General features: G+C 54.1%; 2 protein-coding genes across 4 annotated transcripts in view; one reads left to right on the top strand and one right to left on the bottom strand.

Annotated features, from left to right (window-relative positions):
* Window positions 1–5981, top strand: part of ST3GAL2 (ST3 beta-galactoside alpha-2,3-sialyltransferase 2) — a 6880-nt gene extending 899 nt beyond the window's left edge. The window contains exons 1-8 of one of the 2 annotated variants that reach the window (XM_021408344.1): window positions 66–2031; window positions 2171–2341; window positions 2450–2857; window positions 3026–3219; window positions 3317–3496; window positions 3667–3712; window positions 3836–3955; window positions 4043–5981. In XM_021408344.1, the coding sequence (XP_021264019.1) occupies window positions 2522–2857; window positions 3026–3219; window positions 3317–3496; window positions 3667–3712; window positions 3836–3955; window positions 4043–4216 (1050 nt within the window). In that variant the 5' untranslated portion in view covers window positions 66–2031; window positions 2171–2341; window positions 2450–2521 and the 3' untranslated portion in view covers window positions 4217–5981. Of the gene's footprint in view, window positions 1–65; window positions 2032–2170; window positions 2342–2449; window positions 2858–3025; window positions 3220–3316; window positions 3497–3666; window positions 3713–3835; window positions 3956–4042 lie in introns of those variants that run through there. The other variant, XM_021408343.1, reaches the window with a different exon arrangement.
* PDPR (pyruvate dehydrogenase phosphatase regulatory subunit) lies at window positions 6190–27874 on the bottom strand. Of its 2 annotated transcripts, XM_021408339.1 has the most exons (18): window positions 27751–27874; window positions 26958–27227; window positions 24747–24880; window positions 23783–23864; window positions 23537–23700; window positions 22574–22695; window positions 21855–21972; window positions 20387–20536; window positions 17902–18094; window positions 16277–16401; window positions 14331–14486; window positions 14100–14233; window positions 13631–13779; window positions 12216–12328; window positions 11775–11869; window positions 11064–11153; window positions 10626–10808; window positions 6190–9788 (listed from the first exon to the last, which is right to left on the bottom strand). In XM_021408339.1, the coding sequence occupies exons 1-18, from the start codon at window positions 27828–27830 to the stop codon at window positions 9384–9386; spliced, it is 2763 nt and encodes a 920-aa protein (XP_021264014.1). In that variant the 5' UTR covers window positions 27831–27874; the 3' UTR covers window positions 6190–9383. The 2 variants fall into 2 exon arrangements, with proteins under 2 accessions (XP_021264014.1, XP_021264015.1); XM_021408340.1 differs by lacking the exons at window positions 20387–20536; window positions 21855–21972; window positions 22574–22695; ... (3 more) ...; window positions 26958–27227; window positions 27751–27874 and having other exon boundaries at window positions 17906–18039.

Here is a 27953-nt window from a genome sequence, read left to right on the forward strand (position 1 = left end):
CCGGGTGGGGGGGGAAGGGGTGTCGGCTGCGGGGTGGGGTGTGCGGGAGATCGGAGGGATGCGAGGGGCCGGGGTTATGCGGGCGCCGGGAGGATGCGGTGGTACCGGGGGTGGGCGCGTGGGTGCGCACCGAGCCCCGGGGGTGCGGGCTGGGAGCGCCCACGGGGAGCCCCGGGGTTGCGTGGGTTTGGGGCAGCAGGGAGACACGCGGGTGGCGGTGCGCTGTGTCCCCGTTGGGGTGGCGGGACGGGGCGGGGGGGGAGGAATGGGCATGGAGCGGTGTCACGGGGACGGCGGTGTCACCCGGCGGTGCCCCCTCGGTCTGCGAGCCACGGGGCAAGCGGTGGCCCTGGAGTGCGGGGCCTGGCCTTTCTGGGTGTCCCCAGCCGGGGGACACATACACGTTGGGGAATATAGACAGGAACCTCTGTTTTTCGCACCGGGTTGGCTGACGTGGGAATGGGATTTCACAGCCACCCCCAAACCCGCTCAGAAAGCAGCGCGCGCTGCCAGGACAGCGTTGCTCCGGGTGGCCCCAGCAAGGAGCTGAGCTCGCAGCGCTAATCTAGCTAATTAACAACATGCGAGCGCTCCCAGAGCAGCCGAGCAGCCTAAAATGGGGCCGGTGGTGCCAGCGTTGGACGGGGCCGTTGTGCACGTACCGCCCTGGGAAGGCGTTGGGGCGGTCTGCTCGGCCGCTTGGAGCGGAATGTTGGCGGTGCAGGCCAGGAGCTCGCCGACAGCCCAAATTCCTGCCTGTCTGGAGGAGGCTCCCAGCCTCGGCGCCGGGCAGCAAGGCCAGCGGGGTGGCCGGAAACCCCGTGGAAAATAGGGCCCAGACCCATTTCCTCACCCCGGAGCAAGCCCTCTCCTCCCCAGCGATGCCAGCTTTGCTCCCCGTGTGTGCCCGCACCCCCGTGGTGCTCCCCCAGGCAAGAGGCAGCGGTGCCGGCGTGCCCATCCCTGCGCTCTCACACATATTTTCCCAGTGAGGCATCCGGCGCGGATGGAACAGGAGCGGGCTTGCCACTGGGGAGCTGGGCACAGGGATGGCAGCCTGGGAGGGCGAGATGGAAAGGCGGCCAGGAGGAGATGGAGGGGAGGAGGAGATGATGGAGGTGCTGTGTCCCCGGCTCTGAGAGGTTGCTGCTTTTCTGGGCTTGGCTTCAGGGATGTGGGGTTTGGTTTGGGGGTCTCCAGCCTGGTGGTATCCAAGCTGGTAGCTTGGGGGGACCTGTCCTGTTAGGACCCGACCTGGTTACTTGGTAGGACCCAACCCCCTGGTATCCAACTTGGTGGCTTGGTGGAACCTGACCTTGTAAGACCTGACCCAGTGGGACCCAACCTGGTGGGACCTGATCCAGTTACTTGGTGGGACTCAACCCCATGGCACCTGACCTGGGGGGTTGGTGGGACCCAAACTGATTGATAGAATTCAACCCAATGGGACACAACCCAGTGGCTTGCTGAGACTTGACTTAGTGGGACCTGATCTGGTTGCTTGGTAGAATCCAACCCCATGGTATCCAACTTGGTGGCTTGGTGGGACCTGACCTTGTAGGTCTGGTGGGACCAAAGCTGGTGGCTCACTGGGACCCAACCTGGTGGGACTCAACCCCATAGCACCTGACCTGGTGGCTTGGTGGGACCCAACCTGATAGGACCTAATATCCCACCTGACCCTTTCCCGAGGGAGCTCAGCACCTGGAGGTGCTCAGGGCCAGGCTGGATGGGGCTGTGTGTCTATGGAGGTTTCCCCTCCCGGTGGGGCTTGGGGCTGACTGGGCTGGCTGGTCTCTTCTGACCCCAGACCATTGAGAACGCCTTTGTGAGGACACGTGCCCTCGCCATGCAGGCGTACTGACCCCCCCAGCAGCTCCAGCTGGGGAACTGTGGGCAGCTGGCTGGCCGAGCAGGGCGGGGAGGATGTGCCCCATGTTCTGGTTCCTTCCTCTTTCCACCCAGACAGCGCGTGACAGGGGGTGACTCATTGGAGCAGGATACCGCCAGCACTCCACTGGTTTTCCAGAGGTGCTGAGCCGCAGGGTGGTTCTTGCCCTTGATGGTTTTGGGGGGAGCAGCCCAGGGGATGATGGGGTTTTCAGCCAGGATCCCGCTGTCTCTTTGCTTTTGCTGTCCCTTAAGCGATGTCCCCTCCTCTCCATTCCAGGCTGTAGTCACCAACGTGTCCCCCAGCACAGAACGATGAGTGCCACCGCAGCCCAGGACCAGCTAGGGACGGCTCCCCAAGGCCACGGGGCCACCGGGACGCGGAGCTACGGCTGAGCCCGGCGTGCCGAGCCGCGCCGAGCCAGGCGGATGGAAAGCTGCAGCCCGGCAGGTAGGGATGCTCCAACGCGCCCCATAGCGGTGCCGAGCCCCCCGGCCACCACGGCATCACGGGGTCTGCACGCCCAACCGTGCTGACCGGAGGCTCTGCGCCCTGCAGGGAGCCCCGTGCCCACCCCGCGCCCCAGCCCTATGCCCGGGGAGCGGCGCCGAGCCTGCCCGCCCGCCCACCATGAAGTGCTCGCTGCGCGTCTGCTTCCTCTCGACCGCCTTCCTCCTCATCTTCGTCATGTCGGTGCTCTTCACCTACTCCCACCACAGCATTGCCTACCTGGACCCCGGCGGGCTGGGCGGCATCCACCGGGTGAAGCTGGTGCCCGGTTACGCCGGTGTGCGGCGGCTGAGCCACGGTGTGCCGTACCCCAGGGGCTGTGTGTGCCGCCGCTGCCCCGAGGATGCTGCCGCCGCCGCCGCCGCCTGGTTTGACAGCCGCTACGACGGCAGCGTGTCCCCGGTGTGGACCAAGGAGAACATGGAGCTGCCCCCGGACGTGCAGCGCTGGTGGATGGTGAGCGATGGAGATGCTGCCCGTGGCCCTGCTGAGCCCGGGCTGCTGCTGGGGGAGCCCCGGTTCGCCCTCCTAACCCTGGGATCCCACACTGGAGGCTGTTCTGGGGCGGCTGCTGGCGCAGTACCCCCGACAAGGTCTCCCACCGCCCTCCTTCTTGCCCCGCAGATGCTGCAGCCCCAGTTCAAGTCCCACAACACGCAGGAGGTGCTGAGCAAGCTCTTCCAGATCGTGCCGGGGGAGAACCCTTACCACTGGCGTGACCCGCACCACTGCCGGCGCTGCGCCGTGGTCGGCAACTCGGGCAACCTGCGCGGCTCCGGCTACGGGCACGAGATCGATGGGCACGACTTCGTGATGAGGTGAGGGCAGGGAGCCCTTCCACAAGCAGGGCATCAGCAGCCGGGCGGGGGGGGCTGCGTGTCCCCCCTGTGCGCCAGCGCCCACCTCTGTCCCCAGGATGAACCAGGCGCCCACGGTGGGCTTCGAGGGGGACGTGGGCGGCCGGACCACGCACCACTTCATGTACCCCGAGAGCGCCAAGAACCTGCCCGCCAATGTCAGCTTCGTGCTGGTGCCCTTCAAGACCTTGGACCTGCTCTGGATCGCCAGCGCCCTCTCCACCGGACAGATCAGGTTGTAAGTACCCGGCGGCCGCGCACGGAGGTGCCATCGCCCTGGGGACTGTTTTGGGAGAGGTGAAGTCACGGCTGCGGCTTGGTGGCTTTCTCCCCCCCGTCTCCACCATCCCTGGGTTAGGGCAGCCCCAGCTGCGGGCACCCACCCCCCCCTCTGCTTCTTTCCTCCAGCACCTACGCGCCCGTCAAGCCTTTTCTGCGGGTGGACAAGGAGAAGGTGAGAGCAGCACCGTGTCCCCGCAGTGCCCGTTTCTCCCCACGCCTCTCCCGGTGCAGCCGGGTGTGCGGCCCCGGGGAGACGCGGCGCTCAGCATCCCTCCCTCCTCCCCCCCGGCTCCAGGTGCAGATCTACAACCCGGCCTTCTTCAAGTACATCCACGACCGCTGGACGGAGCACCACGGGCGCTACCCCTCCACGGGCATGCTGGTGCTCTTCTTCGCCCTCCACGTCTGCGACGAGGTGGGTGACGGCGCGGGGACGCAGCACCCAGCCCCGTGTCACAGCGGGGGGCTGGCGGTGATGGCGGTGCCGCCCCTCACCCCGCAGGTGAACGTCTTCGGGTTCGGCGCCGACAGCCGGGGCAACTGGCACCACTACTGGGAGAACAACCGCTACGCCGGCGAGTTCAGGAAGACCGGGGTGCACGACGCCGATTTCGAGGCGCACATCATCGACATGCTGGCCAAAACCAGCAGGATTGAGGTCTACCGGGGCAACTGACCGAGGGCCGGGCGGCCGCGCGTCCTCCAGCTCGTAACCCCGGCCCTGCCAGAGCTGCCCCGGCTGCTGCGAGGTGCCGGCAGCCGATGGGGTTCTGAGCTCATGGGAGACTTTGGTGTCGCGTGGGGAGTTTGGATGCTGTTAGTAGTAAGGAACCCGCTTCAGCCGAGCGAGGATTTGTAGACGCCGCCAGCGCCCAGCCGGCCGGGGGAGCGCCCGACTTGCATCTCTCACAGTCAAACCAAATGCTGCTCTTTTTAAAACAAGAACAAAAAAAAGAAAAAACAAACAAAGAAACTATACAAAAGCCCCCAAATGTGGGGACTTTGGGGCGCGCTCGAGCCCAGGACGAGGGCAGGGTGACAATCAGCAGGGGGCCGGGCCAGCTCCCCCGCAGCAGCAGGACACAACGCAGCCGCTGCTCTCGTCCTTTCCTCAGAGGTTTTCTCCTTTGCTTCTCCCATTCCTCTGTGGCTCTCGGGGAGGGGCCCGGACTCTCGTGGTCCCCTCAGTCAGATTCTCCCCGTGTCGCGCCGGGGAGTGAGATAGGAGGGATTTGGGGGGTGGGAGGGAGGGGGAAAGGCAGCTGAGAAACCCGAGCACCCGATGGAGGTGGCAGCGCGGCGGGGCACAGGCTGGGTGCCCCCATCCCTCACCATCTGGGCTCCCCTTCGCGTTGGGGACGGGGAGAGGAGCAGGTTAGAGATAGCTTTAGCAGGTGGGTGAGACGTGGGGCTGGCTGGGGCTCGTTTCTTTTTTCCCTTTTGCTGCACACAGGCAGCTCTGGCAAGAAGCTGCAATCCCAAAGCTCGTGGTGGTGGGGGACAGCCCCCGAGGGCAACCGCTCGGTGCAGGGCCGAGGTGCTGGAAGCTGCAGCGGTGACCAGGGCTTGGGGGCGAATTTCCCTTTTCTAACTGGCTTCTCTCGACGTTTCTCTGCTTTGGGAGCATTTTCTTTTTTGAGGTTTCTCTCTACGGTCGCAGACACCGGGTCCGGGCCGCTCCTGGCACCGGGGCAGCCCCCGAGGCGGCAGCGTCCCCGCGAGCCGCAGCCCGCACCTTCCCGGCGCCTTGGGTCGGTGTCACCTATTTCTTTTGGGGGAAGAAAACCACAAAAATCACACAAGCAACAACGAGTGCCTTGACTATCCGCCGCCGGCTGCGCTGCCCTGCGAGCGTGGGGGGGTCGGGATGCACGCAGCAGCGTTCCCAGTGCCCCCCATCCTGGGAGGGCTCAGCATTGCCCAGGCACCCCTGGCGCTGGGCAGGACGGTGCCAGCGGGGCAGGGCCGTGCCCGCACCTCTCCCATCTGGGTCAGACAATCCCGAGCCCGCCAGCAGCACCCGATAACGATTTTTCAGCTGATTTCCTTCCCCCCAACCCCACCCTCACCCTTTTTATTATTATTATTATTATTAAGGTTGTTGTTGTTATTATTATTTAAACTGTCCCGCCACGAGGACTCACGACCACTCCTGTCTCTCCGCAGAGCGGCCGGCGAGCGCACGCACGAGCATGCTGCACGGCCCGCGGGCGCTGCGCCTACGAGCACCACTGTACTGTACATAGAGGAGATGTAGGCAGAGGCTGTGGGCACCGGGGAGGGGGGGGGGGTTGTGCCAGTTTTGGGGAGAAACCGAGGTTTTGGGTAATCCCCGTCACGGGGTGAGGCAGCCCCATGGCCTCTGCGTATGGGTACTTCTGCACACAACTGTCTTAAAACAATTTTTTTTTTTTTTTAAGTCAATAAAAACCATGCATCTGGATGGCTGCGTGTCCTTCCATCCCAACCCGGGGCGGCCGTGGGGCACAGGCAGTGGGGTAGGGATGCTCTGGCGGTCCTGTCCCCACCGGGACCACGGCTCTCTGCAAGAGCATCCCCATGGGAAGCCAAGCCAGCGTGGGGGAAACTGGATTTGGGATCCCGAGGGGCACACCAGGCTCTCGCACAACAAACCGCCCGATGCGGGAGTAGTTAAAACACCTCTTTATTAATATACAAACCTAGCAACATTCAAGCCAACCAAAATATGAAATGACGTAAAGCGCGGCCTAAATACAGCACACGCAACGGCCCAGCGGAGAGCAGCCAGCTCGGCCCTGTTGGCGGGCCTAGGAAGGAGCCGTGTCCTCCACGGCCGGGCCGGGCAGCGCTGCATCTCCTCAGCCCCTCCGAGCTCGGAGGCGAGCTTGGAGCTGCCCACGTCCTCCTGCCGAGACCCTGCGGGGGGACAGCGAGATGCTCTGCCCACCCCCACCGCTTCCACCGCGTAAGGCACTAGGGAACGCTTTCACAGCCTCAAGCTGCACTTGTTCCTGACACTTCTGCCGTAGAACCCTTCTGGAAGCCCTTGCAGCTCTTGAAAATGGCTTGGGAGGCTGCGAGAAGCGAGAGGGGCTTGGGGCGAGCAGGCTGAAGATGCACGCGGTGGGAGCACAGAGCGCGGTCACCTCGCCCGGGAGGAGCTGACCGACACCTCCAGGCTCCTTTCCTGCCTTGGAACGCTCGGGGCTGCTCCCACTGAGGGCTCTGAGCACGACAGCCAGCGTGGTTCAAGTGCGAGGAGAAATGCTGCCTGCTCTTCCTGCACGGCTGATGGCACCACTCCCTTTTCCGCCGTGTCGTGTCTTACACGGGGGGGTAAAGAAACCCAGCCCCAGCCCCAGCAGCCACTTCAGGAAGATTAAAGCAGGACATGCTTTAAGATTGCCGACACGGGCGAGAATCGAGCTGCCCAAGTGTTCCAATGAAACCAGTTGGGAAGACAACATCGAAGGCGACGACGTTTTTGCTGGGCTTTATCAGCAGCCACGTGGTCTGTTCTAAAACAAGAATCCTGCCCTTGTAAGCAATGGGTTTCCTTTCCAGCTGAGCAGAGCAGTTGTTTGTCGTAGATTTTTTTTTTTCCCCTCTAAATGTAAGCGCTTTGGTGACAGTGTGCTGGGTTAGCCTCAGCGCTGCATCTTCCCCAGCAGCCACCACCTGGAGCTCCATGGAAGCCCAGGACATCAGCCCAAGGAAGCCCTGTGCCGGGGGATGGGAGGGGGCACAGCAGCAGGAGGCTTACAGAAACAACCCAGGCTTACAGCACGAGCTGGAGCTGCAGAGAGGTATCACACGGCCCCTCCTCCTCACCAGAATAGTAGGAGGAAGCTGCAGCAGCAAGGAACAGCACATCCAGACAGAGAGACACGAGGAAGAAATGAAGGCTGGCAAAGACAGATGTGAAAATCACTGCAACACACCCTCGTGAAACAGAAAACACCACTTCTAGACAGCCGGCTTTCTCTTATCCCCAGGTCATTAAGCATGAACAATGAAGTCCTTTCTCCAGCACCCGCCGCTTCAGCAGCCTCTCAAAGACTAGGAGAGCATGGGAGGTCAGGCACGGACACAGCGAGGGGCAGCCCACAGCTTCAGATCCCAAAGAACCAGAACTCGTAGCAGGGAAAGCAGGAGAAGGTGCCAAAGCGCCCGGCCCCGAGCCCCAGCCCTGGCAGAGCTCTCCCCCCTCCGCTGGCGTGATGCAGGGCTGCTCTCTCTACTTTTGGTATGGAAGAGTCAACACAAAATTCCACTTCTAAGTTTCACAGCTTCCATAGCTCCCTGAACGGGGGGACTCGCTCTGGCCACCTGTTTGTAAGGTGTAAAGGGTTTTCCCTTCCACCCTCGTCGTGGTCCTTCTGCACGCTCAGAGCGTCTCAATCACAAACTGGCCGACCAAGGACTCAACCGAAGGCACAGCCTGAAGCGACCGAAGTAGCAGGAAACAAAACAGGAGCTCGCCAAGGTTTAGAGCTCCCATGTACGCTAGTGATGTTCACCGCTTCACTGCAAAACGCCCCTACAAGTTCCAAACTGCCAAGGGTTCCCCAGGGCTGCACCGTGCTGTGCTTCAACTCCAGGGGATGCTGGCATCGAGGGGAGCAGGAGCAGCATGGGGAGTGCGTGGGTGCCAGGGGGAAAAGGAGCATCCAACCACCTCCTCCCAGGAAACAAAGAGCAGCTTTGCCTTCAGATGTTCTTGCAATGAGAAGATGTGGACCTGTGCGATACAGCTTGGCACCCCCTGCTTCTCCTTACGTTCCCCAAACTAACACAGGTTTGTAAGAAACTTGTGTTCGCTGCATGAACCTGGCAGCCAGGCTTGGTCGAGTCATGTAAACGAGGGGGAGCGAAGGAATATTCACAAAGAGACTGTACATGGTGTGGCTGAAACAGAAGCAGCGTTCCAGCAGAGCTGCTGTCATTAAACACTGACATCCGTCCTCGTTAGACATCGGTATTTCTGCTAATAGAAAACAACCAGCCCCAGTCCTTTACAGAATTGAAACACGTGTCGGTCTTCAATTATATATACAGAGAGTGTTACGGATGGACAGACAATAAGCATCACCTACCTATACAGGATTCCTACAAATATAACTGAAGACCAACACTTGCGTTGGCCTTTTGACTTCACAGACCCCACGCAAAAAAATAAATCCAACCCAAACAGCGACGACAAAGGACTTACCAGCACTCCTGCCATCCCCACGACGCGATGGTTAAACCTACTGGGCTCCCTGGCAGGGAAAATGATGGACCAACGCCGGACAGGCCGTGCCGTGCCGGCGCCTGCCCGCTCGGCGCGGTGCCGGTGAGGTAGCTGGTCGCTGTATTGCTGCGTGCATGGATGCACCCACCCCGCTGCAAAGTGGTTTGGTGGAGCCAGGCAAAGTCACAGCGCTCAGCCAAGGTGAGAGCGGAGCGGAGCAAATACCTGCAGTCCCGTGCCTCGCACTGGCAGAGAGAGAAAGGGTGCGGTGCTCAGGAGCTCCCCCGAGCCCTTCCCATCACCACGGGGCTACAGGGATGTTCGCTCCTGCACGGGCTTCCCACCACAATGCTCCCATAGGATTCTGGGTGCACGGTCAGCACTGCGCTTCATCTGCGGAGACACGGGGGGAGCCCGGCAAGCAAAGGGCTGAGGGAGGGAGGGAGACAGGGTTCGGAAAGCTTGAAAACGAAAGGTTTAAAACGTACAAAATGGAACACACCAGAAAAAAGTTTAAAAGTTGCAAGACAATAAAGGAAAAAGAAAGAAACGCATGGGGCGCGGAGAGGGGACTGGAAGATGGTGGCCAAAGATTCCAGCTTGGGAAAAGGAGCGGGTCCGGCCGGCACTACTCCCTCTGGTAGCCGCTCAGTTCCACCTCATCCTTGCGGCGACGCTGCGCGAAGAGGGAGCTGAAGGGGTAGAGCTTGGCTTTGGCCTGGAAGCGCTGCCCAGCGATGTCGATCTCGTACTCGCCCTGGTTGATGAAGTCAGTGGTCACCACCAGCTGCTCGCCCGTCTTCTCGTCCAAGTGCTGCACGAAGCCCAGGCAGACGTGGCGCTCCAGGGTGTAGCTGTAGGCGCTGCTCGTGGTCTTGCCCACGTAGCGGCCGTTGCGGAAGATGGGTTCTCCCCACCAGGGCCAGAGGTCCATATCTGTGTCGTGGTCCTCGAGAATGAACATGGTGAAGCGCTTGTATACCCCGTGCTGCTTCTGTTCCAGCAGCGCTTCCTGGCCAACAAACTCCATCCCCTGGGGAAAAAAAGGAAGCCTCGGCTGATTGAAGGAGCGGGAACTGCGGCAGCCGCTGAGTTTTAAACACAGAAAGCCACACTCCACCAGAGCAGGCTGCTTCTGCGCTCAGGAAGCCCAGCTCAGACAGAAGCTGTCACATTCACCGTTGCGGATGCTAAATGCATTAACAAATACAAAGCCATCTGTGAAATGGGCCCTTCAAGAACTCGTTCTAGCTTTCAGCGCAGCGAAAGGCATTTCACAACTCCAGTTTGCATCGTTTTTCTGCTCCCAGAAGTTGACTGTGTTCTACAAACCACCTGAACTTGGTCCCCACGATCGGTGCGTGCTCTCTGAACTGATACAAGCATTTGGTTTGGCTCATGCAAAGATGTGAGAAAGATGAAAACAAGCAATGGATAGAGATGGCACCTGCCACCACATACAAGCGGGATACAGCTCCACCACGGGTTATGTTTCAGTAAAAACAGAGAGCTCCCGTCCCTGCTGTCTATCCTCCTATGCTTTCAGCTCCGTGGAAAGCCATGTGGGGCAGGGGGTGGCTTCCGCTTCATCAGACTGGGAAAGGAGCTGGGAGAAACACCAGCACTGTAAGATACGCAGCAGTGACTACACTGAGCTACACGGGATGCTACCCAGCTCACTGGGAATGCTGCCCAGGAAAGAGGAAGACGGAATATTTTTGATATTTTTAGCACCTTTACAAAGCATAAGAACACGGGTTACAGTCATGCCCTCACAGCTCCATCAAAAATCGATCCGTCTACCCTCTTGGATGGCACCACTGCAGTGGTGGGCCCTGCTGCAGGAAGCGACTGCAGTTTTCCACTCTACCTTTTCCAGCTTGACCTGGAACTCACGGCCGCACTCCATAGGAGTGGTAAAGGCGTCCAGATCCTGGCCCCAGAAGGCAAAAAACTTCTCGATCCGCAGGCTGCGGAGCGCGTAATAACCGGCGTTCCGGATCCCATACTTCTGCCCCATGTTCATCACCTCGTTGTACACGTGGAGGGCGTACTGCAAAGGAAGGGTGAAGCACAGAGCTGCAGACAAACGCCGGGAAAGAGGGACAGCATCTGACACACCACCGCGACGTTACTGCTCCCTGCCCGGCTGCTGGGATGCTACACACAGCAGGAAACTCCCCTTGTGCCCTGCAGGCACCTTTCCCACAGTGCACTCCTCATTACCCTGAGTCAACATGGAAAAACCGTTACTGATTATGCGTGTGAGCAACTGTTTTAATTAGCTGAGGCTACAGCGTACTCTTACCTCTATGGGAATATAAAGCATGAAGCCAGGTTCTCCTGTGTGAGTGATACTCATCACACGGATGCCGTTAGCGTAGCCCACGCTCATCTCCTGCAGAATCAGAGGGGGTGAAAACATCCAAACTGGAGCACAGCACAGAGACCCAGAAGGAACACAGTGACACAAAATGCACAGCACGTGGGCCCAGTCGTTGGCCACCAGCACGCAATTCTGAAGAACTGAATCTAAAAATCCGGACAGCAATTATCCAAACATTACCCAGAAATCTGGATCCCTTCATGGCACTTGGTGGTAGGCCTTGGAATTGGATTGGAACAAAGGCTCGTGCTTCACACTCTGGAGGAGTTAGCAGCAGCTACCTGCTCAGCCCTTTAACGTGACAACGACTCCAGAGTCACCAACCCCAGCTGCCCCTGACTGATGGTTTCGGAACAGGTTACGTGACACATGCCAAGGCACCAAGTGGTACCAAGCCTACAGCGAGTGGGATACTGAAAACAAATTCATTTTCACCTATATATTCAGCAAGCACAATCCAAAGAAAAGCAGGCAGCAAAGTGAGCCCAATGAGGACATGACCAGCATAGCACGGCTACTGCAATAACTCTGCAGGTAAATCCAAATTCACCTCTAACCACTGAGAGCACAGAAGTAGCAGGCACGCTTCAGAAAACCAAGCAGGGTGAGGAGGAGGGAAGCACGGTCACTCACCTTGCAGAAGAAAGAAGGAAAGTGTTCTGGGGTCATTGGGGCATAGGACAACTCTGACAAGACATCCACAGCGCGGGGGCCTATCAGGTTGAGAGCTAAGGAGAGGAAGGTAACATCGTTAGGACAAAACTGAAGAGGTCTTACTCGGTGTTGCATACGTGCATGCACTGATTTCTATTTCTCTTTGGGAAGTTGTGTAGCTCACACCATGGAAGGTGGTAAAGTTTACTTTAAGAATAGGTACATTAGACTCTCCTGACAGGGCACAGGAGACCAAAGCTGTCTCCCAGCTCATGGCTTGCCAGAAGGAAGAGTGTGACCATCAGTTTCACCCGGCCATTTGGAAAAGAGACCCAGCCACCACTCCACAGACACCGTAACAAACATAAGACACCATTTGTGACTTCAGGCCGTGCAACAAGGTCTGCTTTCAGCGATTACCCGTGTACTTCCAGGTCACATCTTCTATGGTCAAGTTGCTATCTTCAGGCAAACGGTTCTTCAGCCAGGCCCAGCAATGGACTTGCTGGTCAGTAGGGGAGATCATAAAGAAGCTGGAAAAGAAAAAGTGAAACCAAGGAACAATGAATCCTGACAGCCACGAGATGACTCAGATCATTCTACGCCCAACAACCACTGGAGCCACTCAACAGCTTCCACGATAACACAAGACCCAGCACGCTGGTTTAGTAAAACCACAGTTAACGGCTCTGGATCAACGCCATCGCATCTGTTACGACGGGAAATTTCCGCCTGCGAGCAGCAGCAGCACTCTGGTGACAAGAAGGCAGCAGAAGCTCCAGAAATGGAACGCAGGCAGTTCTACAGCAAGTCTGCGTGGCAGCTCGGAAGTCAGTCGTTTTGCAGACAGTATTTGCAGCTCTTCAAGAGCAGTGATTCCGTGTCGTCTGACAGCAGAAGAGTGCTCCGTTCTCAAAGCAATGTCTTGTTTCAGCAAGTCCCTCCTGACACAATGGTGGTTCTTATTAACAGTGCCCATAAACAGAACTCTATTTGATATGTGGAAACAAGCTAGTCTCTTTCATGCAGATTGTGAGCTGAAGTGCATTACTGACAGAGATAATATCTGCAAATGTGGTTAACCAGTTTCATGCAGAGGCAGACAATGCTTTTAAACAATACATGAATGCAAATAGAGGAAGAGGAAGAAAAGCAGCTTCTAATTAGAAGAGCAGTAGAGAAGATTGCTTTCACATCAACACAATGAGAGCACGCACAGAAAATGGTCCAGGGAAATAAAACCAATGCTCAGCTGAGACATACCCATAAAAAAGTTTTTAAACATTAGAAGGGTTTTTTTTTTTTTAATTAAATGCCAAAGAGAGCTCAAGTTGCTGCATCTAAGGATGAGATCCTGTGATCGTGTCAGCTTGCATCAGAGAGCCCGGAAAAAAACCCACATGAGAGTGCACCGTGCTGAGAATTAGAGTAACCATACAGCAAGGCAAGCAGAAATAATCAAAAAGGAGCCACTTCAGCAGGGAATCCCAAGGAGAAGGAGTCAATAAGCGACCACTGTTTGTCTGAACACTTAAGCAATAAGCTAACGACTGGAACAGACATGCTGAAAACAAATTTGTCTTTCAATTGAGAAACCGAGCACCTGAAGCCTAACGTTTGGTCAAAATCTGCTCCTATATCTGCAGTCACAAAAAGGGCCTGTTTCCCCCACTACGGGTAAATCCATGCTCTCATTTGAGGCACTGCATTAGGAAGGAGTGCAGCACAGAGCTTTCCTTTTTCTTTCTGAGGAGTGGGAGCGGGGTTTGCGGCCTTCACTGAGAGGCCCTTAAAGGCACTGTCACCAAATGCTGGTGGTGGAGACGTGTACCCACCTGCGTTTGCTCAAGCGTGCTATGCTGCAGTCGTTCTCATACCCTCCGTTCTCATTCAGCATGCCGGTATGCACGACGTGCCCGACCGGCACATCCAGGTCGTTGGAGAAGAGATACTGCAGGCTCTGCAGCGCCTGGTCTCCTGTGGACTACATGAAATGAGTCAGACAAAGCCAGACGAGCTGTCCGAGCAACACCAGCTCACTGGGGCAGCTGAAGAGCGCGTCAAGGTGCTGCCCCAAATTCTTCCAACTCACGCTGATAGCGACACCGATGCCTCAAGATTACCAAGATGCAATGGTGACAAAGCACCACAGGTCAAGTCCTATTCATAGACTAAGCTGGCACCTCTCTGGACTGGGACCCAACAGGCAAAAAGTGCTGAACACTGGGAGTTTGGCCATCCCCCCCCCACCTATCGCCAACAGCAGGCCGCCCTTCCCAGGGGCGTCACTCCCTCGCTACTTACGCTTATCTCAAACTTGGTGAAAGACGACATGTCGATCACACACACCGCTTCCTTGCAGCACTTGACTTCTGAACCCACGATATCAAACCAGTCCGGTTTGTAGAAGGTTTTGCTCTGGTCCAAATCCAGCAGATCTAACGCAAAGGAGAATCGAAGCGGCAGTTGGTGAACGGATTAAGATCGAACGCAGACCGGTCGAGACGCACCAGGCAGAGGAAAACACCACCTCACCTTTCCCAGGTGGGACGAAGTATTTGACTCTCTCAAAGCCGTGCTTCTCCATCCACCTGGCCCCCTGGGCGTCCAGGCGGTCGTACAGCGGGGAGGTGCGCAGCTGCCTGCCGGTCTGGAAGTCCCAGCGGGGAACTTTCAGGTCACACATGAGGGCTGCAATGAGAAGCACCGTTAGGTAAAGCGGTGACTTGTAGCTAGGATTTTCCTCCGGATGAGCGTGGTTCTGATACCCGAACCGACAAGGAAGCTCTCTCAAAACAGTTCTGGCTTTCCTCTTTCATTTTTGGAGAGGGGAAAATCTGTTTTGATCCATTTGGAGCTATGCAAAATCAGAACGATATTTGCACAGAGCGCATTAGGAGATACCCATGGTCTCCTGACATCTGCACAGAACACTTTGTGTTTGTAGGTACCTGTGGCCTCATGACAATGCTGTCGATAGAGCTGACCAAAAACTCTCCCCTCTCCATGAAGTCACACTGACTGACATTAACGATGCACAATTCCTCCCTGACAGCATGCCCTATCAGACACTCTTCATTCTGACAGCACTAACAGCGGGAGAATCATCGAATTCACCTTCTTAAATATCGGCAGCTCAGCCTTTTCTAATCACTGAAGCTTTTCCAAATCTCTCCTATACCTTCTCAGCCAATATCTAATATCCTTTTTAAGAAAACAAGCATCCTCGTGGATGCCCCCTCCATGGAAGCGCTCAAGGCCAGGCTGGGTGGGGCTGTGAGCAGCCTGGTCTAGGGGAGGTGTCCCTGCCTATAGCAGGGGGTTGGAACGAGATGATCTTAAAGGTCCCTTCCAACCCAAACCATTCTATGATTCTGCAATCCTCCCTGGTTACCAGTAGGGAGTACAGCTGAAGGACATTTAAATATTTCTTTACGAATGTTAAGTTTCTCCTTAGGTTATAAATTACTTAAAATTGAAGCTGAGATAGCCTAGTGTTTCTCACTGAATAATTCCATTGGCTGTGCCTCACAGCTAATGATTTTAGTGACGTTACCTGGTATCGGCACTACTGAAAGAGTGGGTAGAGGGCAGAATGGGTTATAGGGGAACCTAACACCAGAAAAGTCGAATACAGCACTGATCTTGTAAAAACTGGAGTAATTCTGTAGCTATCAGAATGGAGATCAAGACTGGAAAGCAGCTGCAGAATAATGGCAAGAATACAACCTGATTTTAGTGGAAGGAAGGTCAAAGCACAACGTTTTCATTTCCTGAACGGAACTGAGCTAAGCACTTGACCCAACTTCCCTGCTTTCACCTGAACACATCTTTAGCTCAGACTTGGTGTTCAAGTCTTTTTCCTTCTTTTTTGCAACTTTTAATGTACATCATGCTTCTGTCGGAAACTTACAAAGGGACAGGTCCACATGATCTCGGGACAGATCATTCAGCAACAGGAGGAAACTAAGTATGGCTTTAGACAGGAAAAATGACACCCGAACTCTACTCCGCAAGGCATTTATCAGCAACTTGTGCAGGAGAAAGCAGAATGTTTATCAAGACTTCCTGAATGACGTAAAACAACCGGATCACATATTCCAAGGCCAGCAGTGACTGTAACAGAACGTTACAACGTTGTCTGACCTACCCCCATCATTTCCAGCACAGACCTTGGTAGTGTTTTATTAGGCTGGAGTCCTACTCAGATATGCACAAACTTCCCCAGAGCGGAGGCAAAGCGCAGAGATAGGAAGGAGCAGCCTACCAACAGCATCTCTTCCAGAAGGGTTAGTAAGAACGCCGCTAACACAAAGCGGCCATCCTTCCCCTCCCTCTGGGAAATGCATTCCTGCTTTTGTCCCGGGGGAGGCCAGCAGGAAGGAAAACGGCTCTCGGAGTGGGGACAGAGGACAGAGGGTGTAGCAAAGAGCAAATGACTGCGTGCCCTGGCAAGCTCTGAACGCAGAGACCTCACTTACGCATCACTTCCATCACACGGTGGCGGAGGAAGGTGCGGCTGCTCTGAAGGGTGCCGAAACGCTTCAAATCCAGAGGCCAGACGTTTTCTGATGGATAGCCATTTACCATCCACTCTGCCAGGTACCTGATGGAAGCAGTAAAGAAAGACCAAGAAATGAACCAGCGGAGAAAGAGCCTAGCTTCAAAGTTAGAAGCAAGGCAACTCGGATGCGAGAATATCTGGCAGCTGGGAGAGAACAGAACTAAAACGGAATTGTGAACACCAGCAGAATCCAGAAGACTTCTCCTTTAGAAAACCCATCCATCAGCTCTCCACACTATTCATTTCCCACTAGGATGAAAAATACAGGGCGGCAGGAAGTTAAGGAAACATGGTAAACAGAGCCAGACAGGGCAGGTAGCTTGGCTGACAGTGTCAAGTCCTCAGGCTGCACTACACAAAGGAGTGCTGGGTACGTTCAGGCTGGAGTTTGCAGGCTGACTGCTTTGTCATTTATCAGTGCTCAGCCACAAACCATCAGTGACAGCGTTCACTTCAGCACCAGGTACCAGCCAGCTTATGTTTAGCCACACTCCTAGCAGTGAGGGAGCAAGGCGTGCTCCAGAGCTAAAGGACAAAGGCAGCTCAGACAAAAGCAGAGCTGGAGGATCTGTTCACAGCCAGTAAACAGAAAAACAAAGGGTTTGAGAGTGATTATTAGAAGCTACCTTAGCTAATCTGCTTAGCTTCAGGCCGTAGCAGCAAATGGAAAACTGGTTTTTACCTTCAGAAGTGATTTTTATTCTTAGAGAACCTCACTGCAAAGATTCTCTGTATTACACTATAGCAAAGAAACGTGGTGATTTCCTTCCCTTGGTGAGTTAAATTATTAGACAATGGAGAGAAACTAGAGGAAAAACACAGATATTAGCAGGAGCCATGAAAAACGAGCAGCTTGTTAAGAAGGCTGTACAGCAGAAGGGATGCTGGGTTGCCAAAACCCAAATGGCAATCAGAGGAAGCGATGATCATTTCGCAAGCAAGTTTGCTGCCGGGTTCACACTTATATGCCTGTCAAAGTATTTGCATTAACACAGGAACTGGAAGGTACTGGGAGATGATTACATCTCCAGCTCACTGGCGGAGGACAGTCTTTAGCTGTGCTGGTGACACCTGGCATCACATATGGATGCTCTGTCTGCTTTAGATTCACTCTGTTTTCAGAGAAATTAACCGCTGTGTCAACTGGAAAACGCTCATGGTTTCAGCCAAATAATAAGTTAAAAGGGTATTGTGGAGTACAGAAGACAAAGGAGTAAGTGCTTTGCTGAGCCTTTATCTCCTCCTGGGAGATCAAAATGTGGGCTGGTTAGCTCAGGGAGCTCGCTCGATCCCCAGCAGGATGCTGACCACTGGAACGTGGTGCCTGGAGAGAGGTGTGCAGGACAGGAGAGGCCAGCACAGACTGGGATACACACAGAACATCACCAGAACGCAGCACTGCTCCTCTCTCCATCCCTCAAGATGGAGACTAAAGCGTCCTCTTCTGGCAGCAGAGGGAATGTGACAAACACTGACATTGGAGCAGTCTTTTTTTCTTAGTTCAAACCTTACTTACACACGTAATAGTGAGAAACCACTTACTTGCCTGCTCCCCCACCATATGAGATCCCAGCTGAGTTCATTCCAGCCAGGACGAAGTAGCCCCGCACCGTGGGCGACTCGCCCATGATGCACCGCATGTCAGGTGTGAAGGATTCCGGGCAGTTCACCAGCTGCATGATCTGCAGGGCCTCCAAGTTGGGCATCCTGCGCAGAAGGGCGCTCAGAAGCGGTTCTAGGAGCCAAGACAGACAAAAAGACAAGAAGTCACAGCCTCCCATCTCAAAGCACTTCAGCTGCTTCGCTGTCAGACTGGCCAGCATGCTGGAGGGCACACTGCTACCTGAACAGGACACAGCTCTCCTTCCAACACACAGGCAGGATGAACAGGGCACCTGCTGGATTGCACTGGCAGAATAGAAGACCTAATTTAACTGCTCAAAGCAGATCATGCAGCACAGCATACAAGCAGCCATACTGATTCAGACCAAGAGGTCAGCGCTGTTTTCCACAGTGGAAATGTGTTTAGTTTTGTTAGGGAAAGCAATAGATGCCTAGAGAGTAACAAAAAGAGGCGAGCCTCTATGACATCTGCCTCACATGTCTTGCCAGCCTACACTTACCTGCAGCTAAGAGCATTTCCTAAAAGTCTGGTAAGCTTTCCCTTCATCCAAACCGGTGTTTACTAAACACAAAGATAATATTTACTAAATGCTGAACAGTGTTTACTAAACAAAACTAACATTTACTGACAGGTAAGTGATATTTACTAAATAGTAACCCTTCATTGATCTCTTTTTTTTGACCATCTCCCCACAACTTCTGAAAACACCTAGCCCATGCTGGCAAGCAGTTCCACACATTTCGTACTTGTGGTACGAGGAATCCCCTCCTTTTGTTTCAAAACTCACACTCAATTAACATTCTTTATGGCCTCCAGGTGCCACTGCAGAAGAGAAAGTGCACAGGCGATCCCCACCTCGCCTCTCCATCCCATTCAGGCTTCCCTAGACCACTCACTGCTCATCTCCCTTTGGTCCTTTCTCTTTTCCTTACCCGCTCAGTCTCTCCCCTGGAAGCTGCTCCAACCCATGCTCAGCCTCTGCCCCCTCTCCCACCAGCTCTTCTCCAGTAATATGACGCTCTCTGGAGATAAGAGGCCCAGAACAGCACCTCTTATCTGGCAAGCCAAGGATTTAGAGCCGCATAATGACTTTGTTTTCTGCTCCCTGCCTAACAACTCTTATCTTTTGCTTTGACTTCTGATGCCTGCCCAGAACCAACAGGATGCCAAGATCAGTTCAAAGCCCATCACTTGGTACGGTGAAATGACGTCCTCAGAATTCCGCACTAGTAACACTCCTCAGCTTTACAGACAAACACCAACATCTTCAGATTTCACATTACCTAAGAAACCACAGACAGAAAAGATCTTTGTGACCTGCTCCTTTTCTTCCCTCTCTCACGCACTGCAATTCCAGAGGGAGAGCCTGTCATTATAGACTTTTTTTCTTATTGATAAAAAGAGGGATCGGTTTTAGATTTGTACTTACACCCAACATTTAAGCAACTGTACAGAGTATTTTAAAAATCAAAAGGTGTTCCAAGCAAAGAGATCAAAGCAGTAATGCAAGAGCTCAAACCACAGGAACTGCTGCCCTAGGAAAGGATCAAATATTGGCTGAGTAAGCTCTGACTCTATTCAACTGCTCAGTCTGTTTGAACTGATGAAAGGGTCATGCTGCAACGTGGCATGCAGTTGGTTCTGAAACTCAGGCAATTTGTGGGTGCCAGCAAGCAATGCATTCTCATTTTAGCAGTAACTAGAAAACCAAAGAGGAAGTGGGTGCAGACCACTCATCAGTGAAGCCAGTGTTTCAAGCAAGTCTGCAGCCGTCTGCACATCTCTAACTTTTAGCCCATGCCAGCACAAAACTGCAGACAACCCTGGCTCTAACCCACCACCCTGCAGTTTGAATGGCTTATGTTATCATCATCTCTCAGATACAAAACTAAAAGAAACCAGTGCAACGTGGGGAGTAGTTGAAAGAACACACTAGCACTGCAGAAAGACACCAGCCCAAGACTAGTTGTGTCTGGGGTCACAGGCAGAGGCATCCACAGGGAAGCAAAGGGCTCCAACAAAAGCCAAAATTGGTTCCCTAAAATGAAAGGGGAACTGAAGATGAGATGGCACACACAAAGTTAGGAGGCATAAAAGCTGGGGGAAAAAGGGGACTCCATGTTATATATTCCTTCCCACACAAAGAACCCTCCGTGTCAAAAGTACATCCAGAACATAAAAACACAAGTAAGCAATATGGGAGGAGAAAGACAGCGTGAGTGGAAAGCAATAAACCACAACACTGTCAGTGTGGAATGATGTCTGGGAAGCAACACTATCAGCTTCTGTCCACAAAGCAAACTTCCTGCACTGGAAATACACTTGGCAGTCAGTGCTGCCAAGTCTGCCCTCTGTCAAAGCCACGTGCTTTGTTGCTGCAGGACTCTGTCCCCCACCACATACCAAAATGATCCCAGTCTTCCTGAAGGTTATGGATCTCCAGCTGGTTCCGTCCCTCCGTGAAAAGAGGTTTGGGGTTTTTCTCAAAGCCCCCCGAGAGGATGCCACCCTGCCAGTTGCGGATGTAGATCCTGCCATCAGGGTCCACAACAGCTGCAGAGGAAAGAAAAGAGGTGGGGAGGGAACTGAGAGGCGGGACAGCTACCTCTGGCCATCCGTGGCAAACCCCACCGGCGGGGTCTGGTGCTAGGCTGGGCACAGCTAGCAGCCCACAGCCAGGAGAAGGAACAGTTTCAGTCTCCCAAACTCATATTTCCACACCACTTGTGATTCTCACATGACCGCTCCATGAGCAGGTTTAGGTTACTAAACCAGTGCTAATTCCCACCATGACCATGCAGGTTAACTTCTGGGCAGTGCAACAAAACAGCTGAATCCAAGGAGCACCAGAGCCAGCAGAAGGACAGCACCAGGCATCCCTTGTGGCAAGGGATGACACACTCTTACACTGGCTCAGTTCCACTGGAACCGCACCCAGGACCAGACACACCACCAGGAGAAGTCCTGCCCTCCCCCCCTTCTTCCTTGTGTATTAGCAACAGTTATTTTTAATGCATAGGAGCCACTGATGCACTTGGCTGCAGGCCACTGGCATAATGAAGGTGGGCAGGGTGAGGGGGTGAGAGCAGGCAGCCAGGTCAGGATCGTTTCCTCTAGTGGTAGCATCCACTTGAAGCACTTATGAAACTCCACCTGACATGTCTCATAGCAACTTTTTTCCCCACGTACAAAAAAGCTGTGAATATGTAATTTTTATTACTCCAGACCGTCCGGTCAGAGAGTCGAATTCCCTGGAGAAAACAGATATTACTCACCCGAAGCAGAAATTACTAACGGCTGAGAGGAAATAAGCAAAGCTTCCTACTTTCCTACCACTTTTCAAACACAAGGGCTTTTACTTAAGAGATCCAAAAGCCAGAAGGTGGGGGAGGAGCAATTACCTCAAGCGCTTGGGTTGCCCCTACAGCTCATAGACATGCAAATGCCATTGTAAAGCCTTAGCTTCAGTTGGAGGAAAGGAATAGATGGGCCATTTGGGGACAGCAGCCTGCAAGGAAAACATAGCGGCAAGGCTAGCACCCCCTGCAGCCCACAAATGCAACAATCCACGTTTCTTTAGACACAGCAGCCAGGCAAGCTAGACCTGAGGTCATAAACCCGCTCAGCTGACAAACTCTGAAAATCGGTTTGTGCAGCAAAAGCTTTCCAGCAGTCTTTCCCACCTTCCAACCTTGGTGTCTCTATGATACACATTACCACGGAAATAGGATATTCAGAGCAATTTGGCCAGCAAGTACGTCCCACTTCCAGCTGAACTGAGACCTGACAGCCCTTAGTTGGCCATTTTGGCATTATATACGCCACCTGGGGAAGGCAGATGTGATTCTCTGATAAAGTGAAGAACCCTTACTCGGGACGTTGTTTGCCAGAGGCTCCTTCAAAGGATGCGTCAGGAGGTAGAAGTGCTCACAGGCATGGAGTGGGATATTGACTGGTTCCTCCCCAGAGTGCCCCAACTCATAGGCCCACTGAAATTGGAGAAAAAAAAAGAAGTGCATGTTAGAATGTAAAAGAAGGAAACAACCTCTAATAAAAAAGGCACAGGCAAACAGATTACCTCTGTGGGCTGGCTTTCATCAAGGGCCAAATAAGATGTGATTTCACTCCCTAAGCCCTAAACAAATACATTTTTTTTCCTGTTTTCTTAGGATTTAAACTATCTAGGCCAAAGACTGTATTTGTGTTTCTGATGTAACACTTGGAAAAGCCAGACCTGGACGAGGACAAGTCAACTTAAAACACAAAAGCAAAAGAAGATTTGTAGGCCACAGCCAACGCCAGGCTCAGCTTCTAGGAGCAGCCACCATTCGGGTGCTGGCACTGCGAGGGTGACAGCAATTGTTGGATGGATTTTCACAGCAGAGAAGCAACGATACAGAGCAAAAAGAACAAATAAAGTGACTTATTGCACGTGGATGCCTGAGGGAGGGAGAAGAGCAGCGAGACTTCGCTCTCACTGAGGCAGAAAGCAGAATTCTCCGTGCCAGAAAGGCTGAATAACACAACTTTGGTCTGCTCCGATAACAGAGAAAACATTTAAGAAATTAAGAAAACACTTAATAATCCAACCTGGCCAGCACAGTTGACAAAGTACTGGCATTTAATGTGTCCCCTGTCGGTCTCAACTCCGGTCACACGACCCTTCTGCACTGAGACATGACTGACACTCGTCCGCTCGTGGATCTGGACCCCTGCAGAGGACATAAGAAAGTCAGCCACCGTGTCAGGCTGCCAACGCTCAACACTTCAGCTCCACTTAAAAGCTCCTTTTTCCTTTCAGACAGAACGCCTGCGCTTGGCCCAAGTGAAATGCTGCTATCTGAAGAGCAGCACGCATACAATTTCATTACTGAGTTGATGACGAGTTACGCTGTTCTTTCCCACGTGACAACCTGACCCTCGGACGGACAAGCTGCAAGAAGAGCCCAGCTACGGGTTGCTTTCAATTATAGTTCTGTTTGCAACAAAGCCCGTTGCTTTGGATGCAAGATCACTTCTTCTATGGAAGAATCAGTTGTTTTGTGGGAAGAAAAAATCAATTAGCAGCGCGCAGAACAGAGCAAGACCGAGAGAAACTAAGAGAGGTGCCTTCCTAAATCACTTCTCCCAGCCTGAGGGGCTCGAATCCTCAGTGAGCCTCCCCTCCATCCTCCAGCCTAACCTCTGCCCCACTTTCAGACCGTGTGCCAAGGTGCCCCGCCAGCAACGTTTCCTGCTTCACTTCCAAACCTCCTGCCAAAGCACATGTGCCCAGTGAAATATTCCACACGGAGACGGTTCTATTTTTGCACTTCAGATCCTTCAAACTCCTCCCATGTCTAATTTTGATCCGGGTCCTACGAAGGACCGCGCTCCTGACAAAACACATTCAGGATGGGAAAAAAAAAAAAACATTCAGCCTGGCAGCAACAAAACGGATTTTCAAGAACAGGAACCTCACAGAAACAACCAACTTTTGGTCTTCGGTGCTTACGGGGACGCCCGGGTGCGGAACATGGTTTTCTTTGATGAAAGAATGGAATTGAGACGCACCGTTCCGTGAGGCAGCCGTCGCCAGCGCCAGACTCACGTTGGCAGACAGCACGAGCGCGTCGTCCGGCACGTACATGGCGCCCACGAGGTCGTGGATGTTGATGAGCGGGTGGAGCTGCGCCACTCGCTTCGGGCCGATGATTTCGCAGGGGATCCCCGACACGCTGCCACAGAACACAGGGCAATCAGTCCCAGGGCAGAACCGACGCCCGCGCGCCGTCGGAGCTGCTTCCCGCTCATACGTACTTCAGAGACGAAGCAATGCGCTTCAGGGAGATCAGCCGATCCTGAGTCTGAGCCAGGGAAACAGAGCCTGTCTTCACGTACCCTACGACAATCACCAAAGTCGAGTCAGATTTGGGCGGGATCTCCAATTCCTTTTTAATTTCAGACCCGCTGCTTCCACTGCTTGAGAGTCAGAGCATCCCAGGCCCTACGGAACCTGAAACACTGCTCGGTTAGCCATCGCAAAAGGCAAAAAGCTTCAATCCTGAGCCGTGCTCTAACTCTCCTTCGTTCTACAGTTACTCAAAACTCCACACATGGGATCTATTAAGAGAGAAGAGGGGTTACTGCCAAAGATGTGAGCACGTCATCTGATAGCTATGCAGAAGAACAAAAGCTCAACAACCAGAAGCAGACGTGCTGTGATTCGACCACCTGCAGCAGCTCAATACGAACCTTGATCACACACATGGCTATTGACGCGTGTCGAGCGTGACACGCATCGCAAGCCCTCGTCAGCAGAGAACTTTCAGTTCTTCACGCCAGATACGTGCCCCAGCATTTTGGAAGGAAAGGGAGAATTTCAACACATTTCCAGGCTGAGACTACAGTAAAACATCTCGCTTTGCCTGCGCTTTGGAGCTTGTTAACCTGCCTGCCTCTCTGAGAAGGGAACTGCTGCAGAAAATGGGTCCTTTGCTCTGATCCCTTTTTAGTGTCCTTGTGAAAATTCACCTGTGTTTGTCCAAGTTACAGATGAGAGGAAGAACGACTGCTCTCTGCAGGCAGCCTGCCTCCTGCTTGCCCATCTGATACCTTCCTCCCACTCTTCTGATTACGTTTTTTTTTTGTTTTGCATCCAGACTCAGCCCAAATGCCTCATTTTTTGAACAGGAACTGCCACCAATTAAGACATCAGAGCATGACTTCACTGACCCAACCTCCCAAAGGTTACTCAGTTACTCAATGCTTACACTTTTGGTACCTGTTTGCACTCCCGTCTCTTGCTCCAGCTGCTGGTACAGCTTGTTGGAGTAGTCTGCCATCTTCAGCTCGATGGCCACGGGCCGGGCCGTGCTCACGATGCCCGCACAGAAGCGCGTGGTACCTGCAGCCAATCTGCAAGAGAAGCCACAGGGATGGCCTCGTCCAGCTGGCAGGCAGGCAGAGAGGCGAGCACGTGCTGCAGAAAGGCTCCCCAAGCACACCAGACCAAAAGCACCTCCTCTTTGTTGACCTTGCAAGCTACACACCGTTACAAACAGGGAACAGTGCCTGTTTTACCCCTCAGGACAGGTCTGCTACACGTGAGAAACTCAAAAGCTCTAAGGTAAATGATGCACTTTTGAGAACGCATTCTGTTCCAAATTAACTTCTCTTTAACTCGACCTGAGCGTTGGCACCTTTCAAAGAAAGCACTTGAAAAATATTATCTTATGCTCAGTCAACCTGCCTACCTGAGGGGTTTACCTCCAAAGCAGCACTTCCCTCGGAGGAAAGTTAACGCGGATTTCTCAGTCTTTGCAGCTTACAGGAAGAATCACTCCCTGTTAGCTGCCAGAGACAGAAGCACAAAGCTCCTTCCCCTTTTTAATCCTGCCCTTAAACCACTGCCCGGCTAGGAACTTCGTCAAGTGCTTGCATAGAAGGAAGATCTGTTAACACTCTCTGCAGCGCAGACAGGCAAAGCCAAGACAGACACATTTAAGCATTTATTGCATAATTTACTGCCGTGTTTTTAGGCCACCTTTCCTGCTGCTAAGGCAGCCCTGCTTTGGACAAGACCACTTTTGGCTTAGCGTACCCACTCTCTCACAGAAGTTCAGCACAGGGATCAGCTGTGGAAGGTATTCTTTTTGCTACATCCCTCCTCAGCCACAAACAGCCAGCACGTGGATTTTAACTGTGCTTACCATAACGTTAATTGTAAGGTATTTCTACTAATGCAACAGTCTTTTTTTTTTTATTATTTTATTTTGAGCACACACATGGGCTGAGCTCCCAAATCTCAGAATTTCTTCTCTTTGGGAAAGCACCTGACACTGACTGCATCCCAGGCACACGAAGTCATGGAGTCACAGCCGTGTTCTTGAAGGCAGCATCATGTGGGCAGCTCTGAGCTGAGGGAAGCCACCTCAGGCCAGCACCCGCAGGTGCTACAGCAACAGACACTTCAAATCCCAAAAGCCTCAGTGCTGCTCTGCCCCCAGATTGCCTCGTGAAAATACCAGGAGTCAATTTCCAAAACAGAAACCTACACAACAGGAACGGTAAATTTCCAGCAAGATCTATTGCACCCTGCCACGAGCTTCAGATTCAACTCACCGAGGAGTTCACAAAGTGTTCCCCTAACTTACATTCAGCCAAACTATAACGCACACCTAGCTGTTTCACAGACAGGCACTAAACCCTGCGACAGACGAAGCACACAACCCAACCCAAGCTTACAGGGAGACAGCTTGGTCATGTCTACCTATAACCTCCACATCTCCTGCGATCTCTTTTGAGCTGTGGTGGTGGTGCAATGCTTTGTGGTATTGACCACCTCCTGCTTCTGGAGACGGACAGCAGGGATGGGATGATCTACACAGATTTTTAGATATGTTAAAATGCTCCATCCTTCCAAGCCACGTTGCATTTTGCTTGATTACCTACAAGTAAACCACAGACAGCCTTGGTGCTATCTACTAGTTTAGTTCAGTTGCATCTCTTGGGCCACATCTAGCAGAAAAATGCTCCTTGCAGAGCAACAGCATCAGCTGTTCTGACTTCTGCAGCTTGGATTTGTGCAGACAGGCAGGAGGCAAATCTAAATCTCCTCTGAATTCATATGTGTGCATGTACAAAAAACGCAAGCAACTTTGCCAACCCCATCATCTCCCATGCCTACATGCAAGTACCTTCAATACTCATTGCTGGGAGTCTACAGATGAAGAATATATATCCTGCATCTCTAGAGGTCAGTTGAGAAACCTACCGCTCACCCCCTGCTCCTGATGAGAGGGCAGGAGCCAAGGTGAAGGCAGAAATGGGGGGAAGGGCAGGGATTCTTGTGCTTGTGAAGCAGCAGCCAGTGTCATTAAATATCAGCCTGCTCCACGGCTCCAACGCCAAGCGAGGCAGAAATTACACATTACAGCATACACTGCTGTGCACAAAGTTCTGTTTTTTCATTCCCCTTACCAAAAATCCTTACCTGCCCTGCTCGAGCAAGACGACATCCTTCCAACCCAGCTTGGCTAGGTGATAGGCCACCGAGGTGCCCGTGATCCCACCCCCGCAGATGACCACCTGGGCCTGCGCCGGCAGGGGGACGGGGTGGGATTCCGCCGTCCCGGAGGCGCTCCGGCAGCAGGCCACGCTCCTCCACTTCGGGTCAGCCCCACGCCACCGCACGTCGGCCAGCAGCCGCAGGAACATCCCGGCCGCTCCCTGCCGGCACCGCTGCGAGCAGACACCGCTCCTTCTGGGAGGGAAGGGACGAGAATCGCGTTACGGAACACCTCGTTACACGCGGCTGGCAGCGCTCAGCATCGCACGAGTGGACACGGGAAGCTGAGGAGCGAACGATCGCACAGCGGGCGTGCCTTGGGCTCGACGGGAGGTAGCGAAGAAGAGGTGAACGGAAAAGTGAGAAGGCTCCTGCTGTGGCAGCAGGCAGCCCGCCCCGCAGCCCCTCACAACGCCTGAGGTGCGGGCACCGAGCAGCCCTTCACCGAGGGACACGGGTAACACCGAGGGACACGGGTAAGCTCCGCGCTGCCGCGGGCGGCCCTCCACCTGAGCAAGGAGAGCCGGGCGGGACAGGCCGCGCCGGCACCGCGCAGCGCCTCAGGCCGCTGCCTGCGGCTGGAACCCCGCTTATCCGCGGATCCCCAGAGACAGCACGGAGCGGCCGGGCCCGGGAGGACGAGGGGACGGCGAGAGGGCCGGGGGAGGCCGCTCCGGAGCGGGGCAGGGTCGGGAAACCGGGCCGGGCAGCGGCTCACCTGGCGGCGGGAGGCCGGACTGACCTTCCGCGCTTTACGGCAGGCGGGCGGCAGCGCGACAGCCGCCCTGCGTGCCGCATCACAGCCAATCGCAGGCCTGCATTGGTCAAGGAGGCGGGAGTATTGTTAGCCACGCCCCCCCGCGGCATCGCCACGCCCCTAAGGAGTTTTCCTTAAAGGGGACGCGGCCCGTTGGAGTAAGG

The sequence above is a fragment of the Numida meleagris genome, chromosome 10 (assembly GCF_002078875.1).
Source record: "Numida meleagris isolate 19003 breed g44 Domestic line chromosome 10, NumMel1.0, whole genome shotgun sequence".
NCBI lineage: Eukaryota > Metazoa > Chordata > Aves > Galliformes > Numididae > Numida > Numida meleagris.

Coding starts and splice junctions, on each gene's coding strand:
- PDPR (XM_021408339.1), bottom strand. CDS start 27,830: ATGCGGCACGCAGGGCGGCTGTCGCGCTGCCGCCCGCCTGCCGTAAAG. Junction 24,881..26,957: donor GTCTTGCTCGAGCAGGGCAG/GTAAGGATTTTT, acceptor CTTCTCTTGCAG/ATTGGCTGCAGGTACCACGC. Junction 14,234..14,330: donor CTTCGTCCCACCTGGGAAAG/GTGAGGTGGTGT, acceptor CCTTTGCGTTAG/ATCTGCTGGATTTGGACCAG.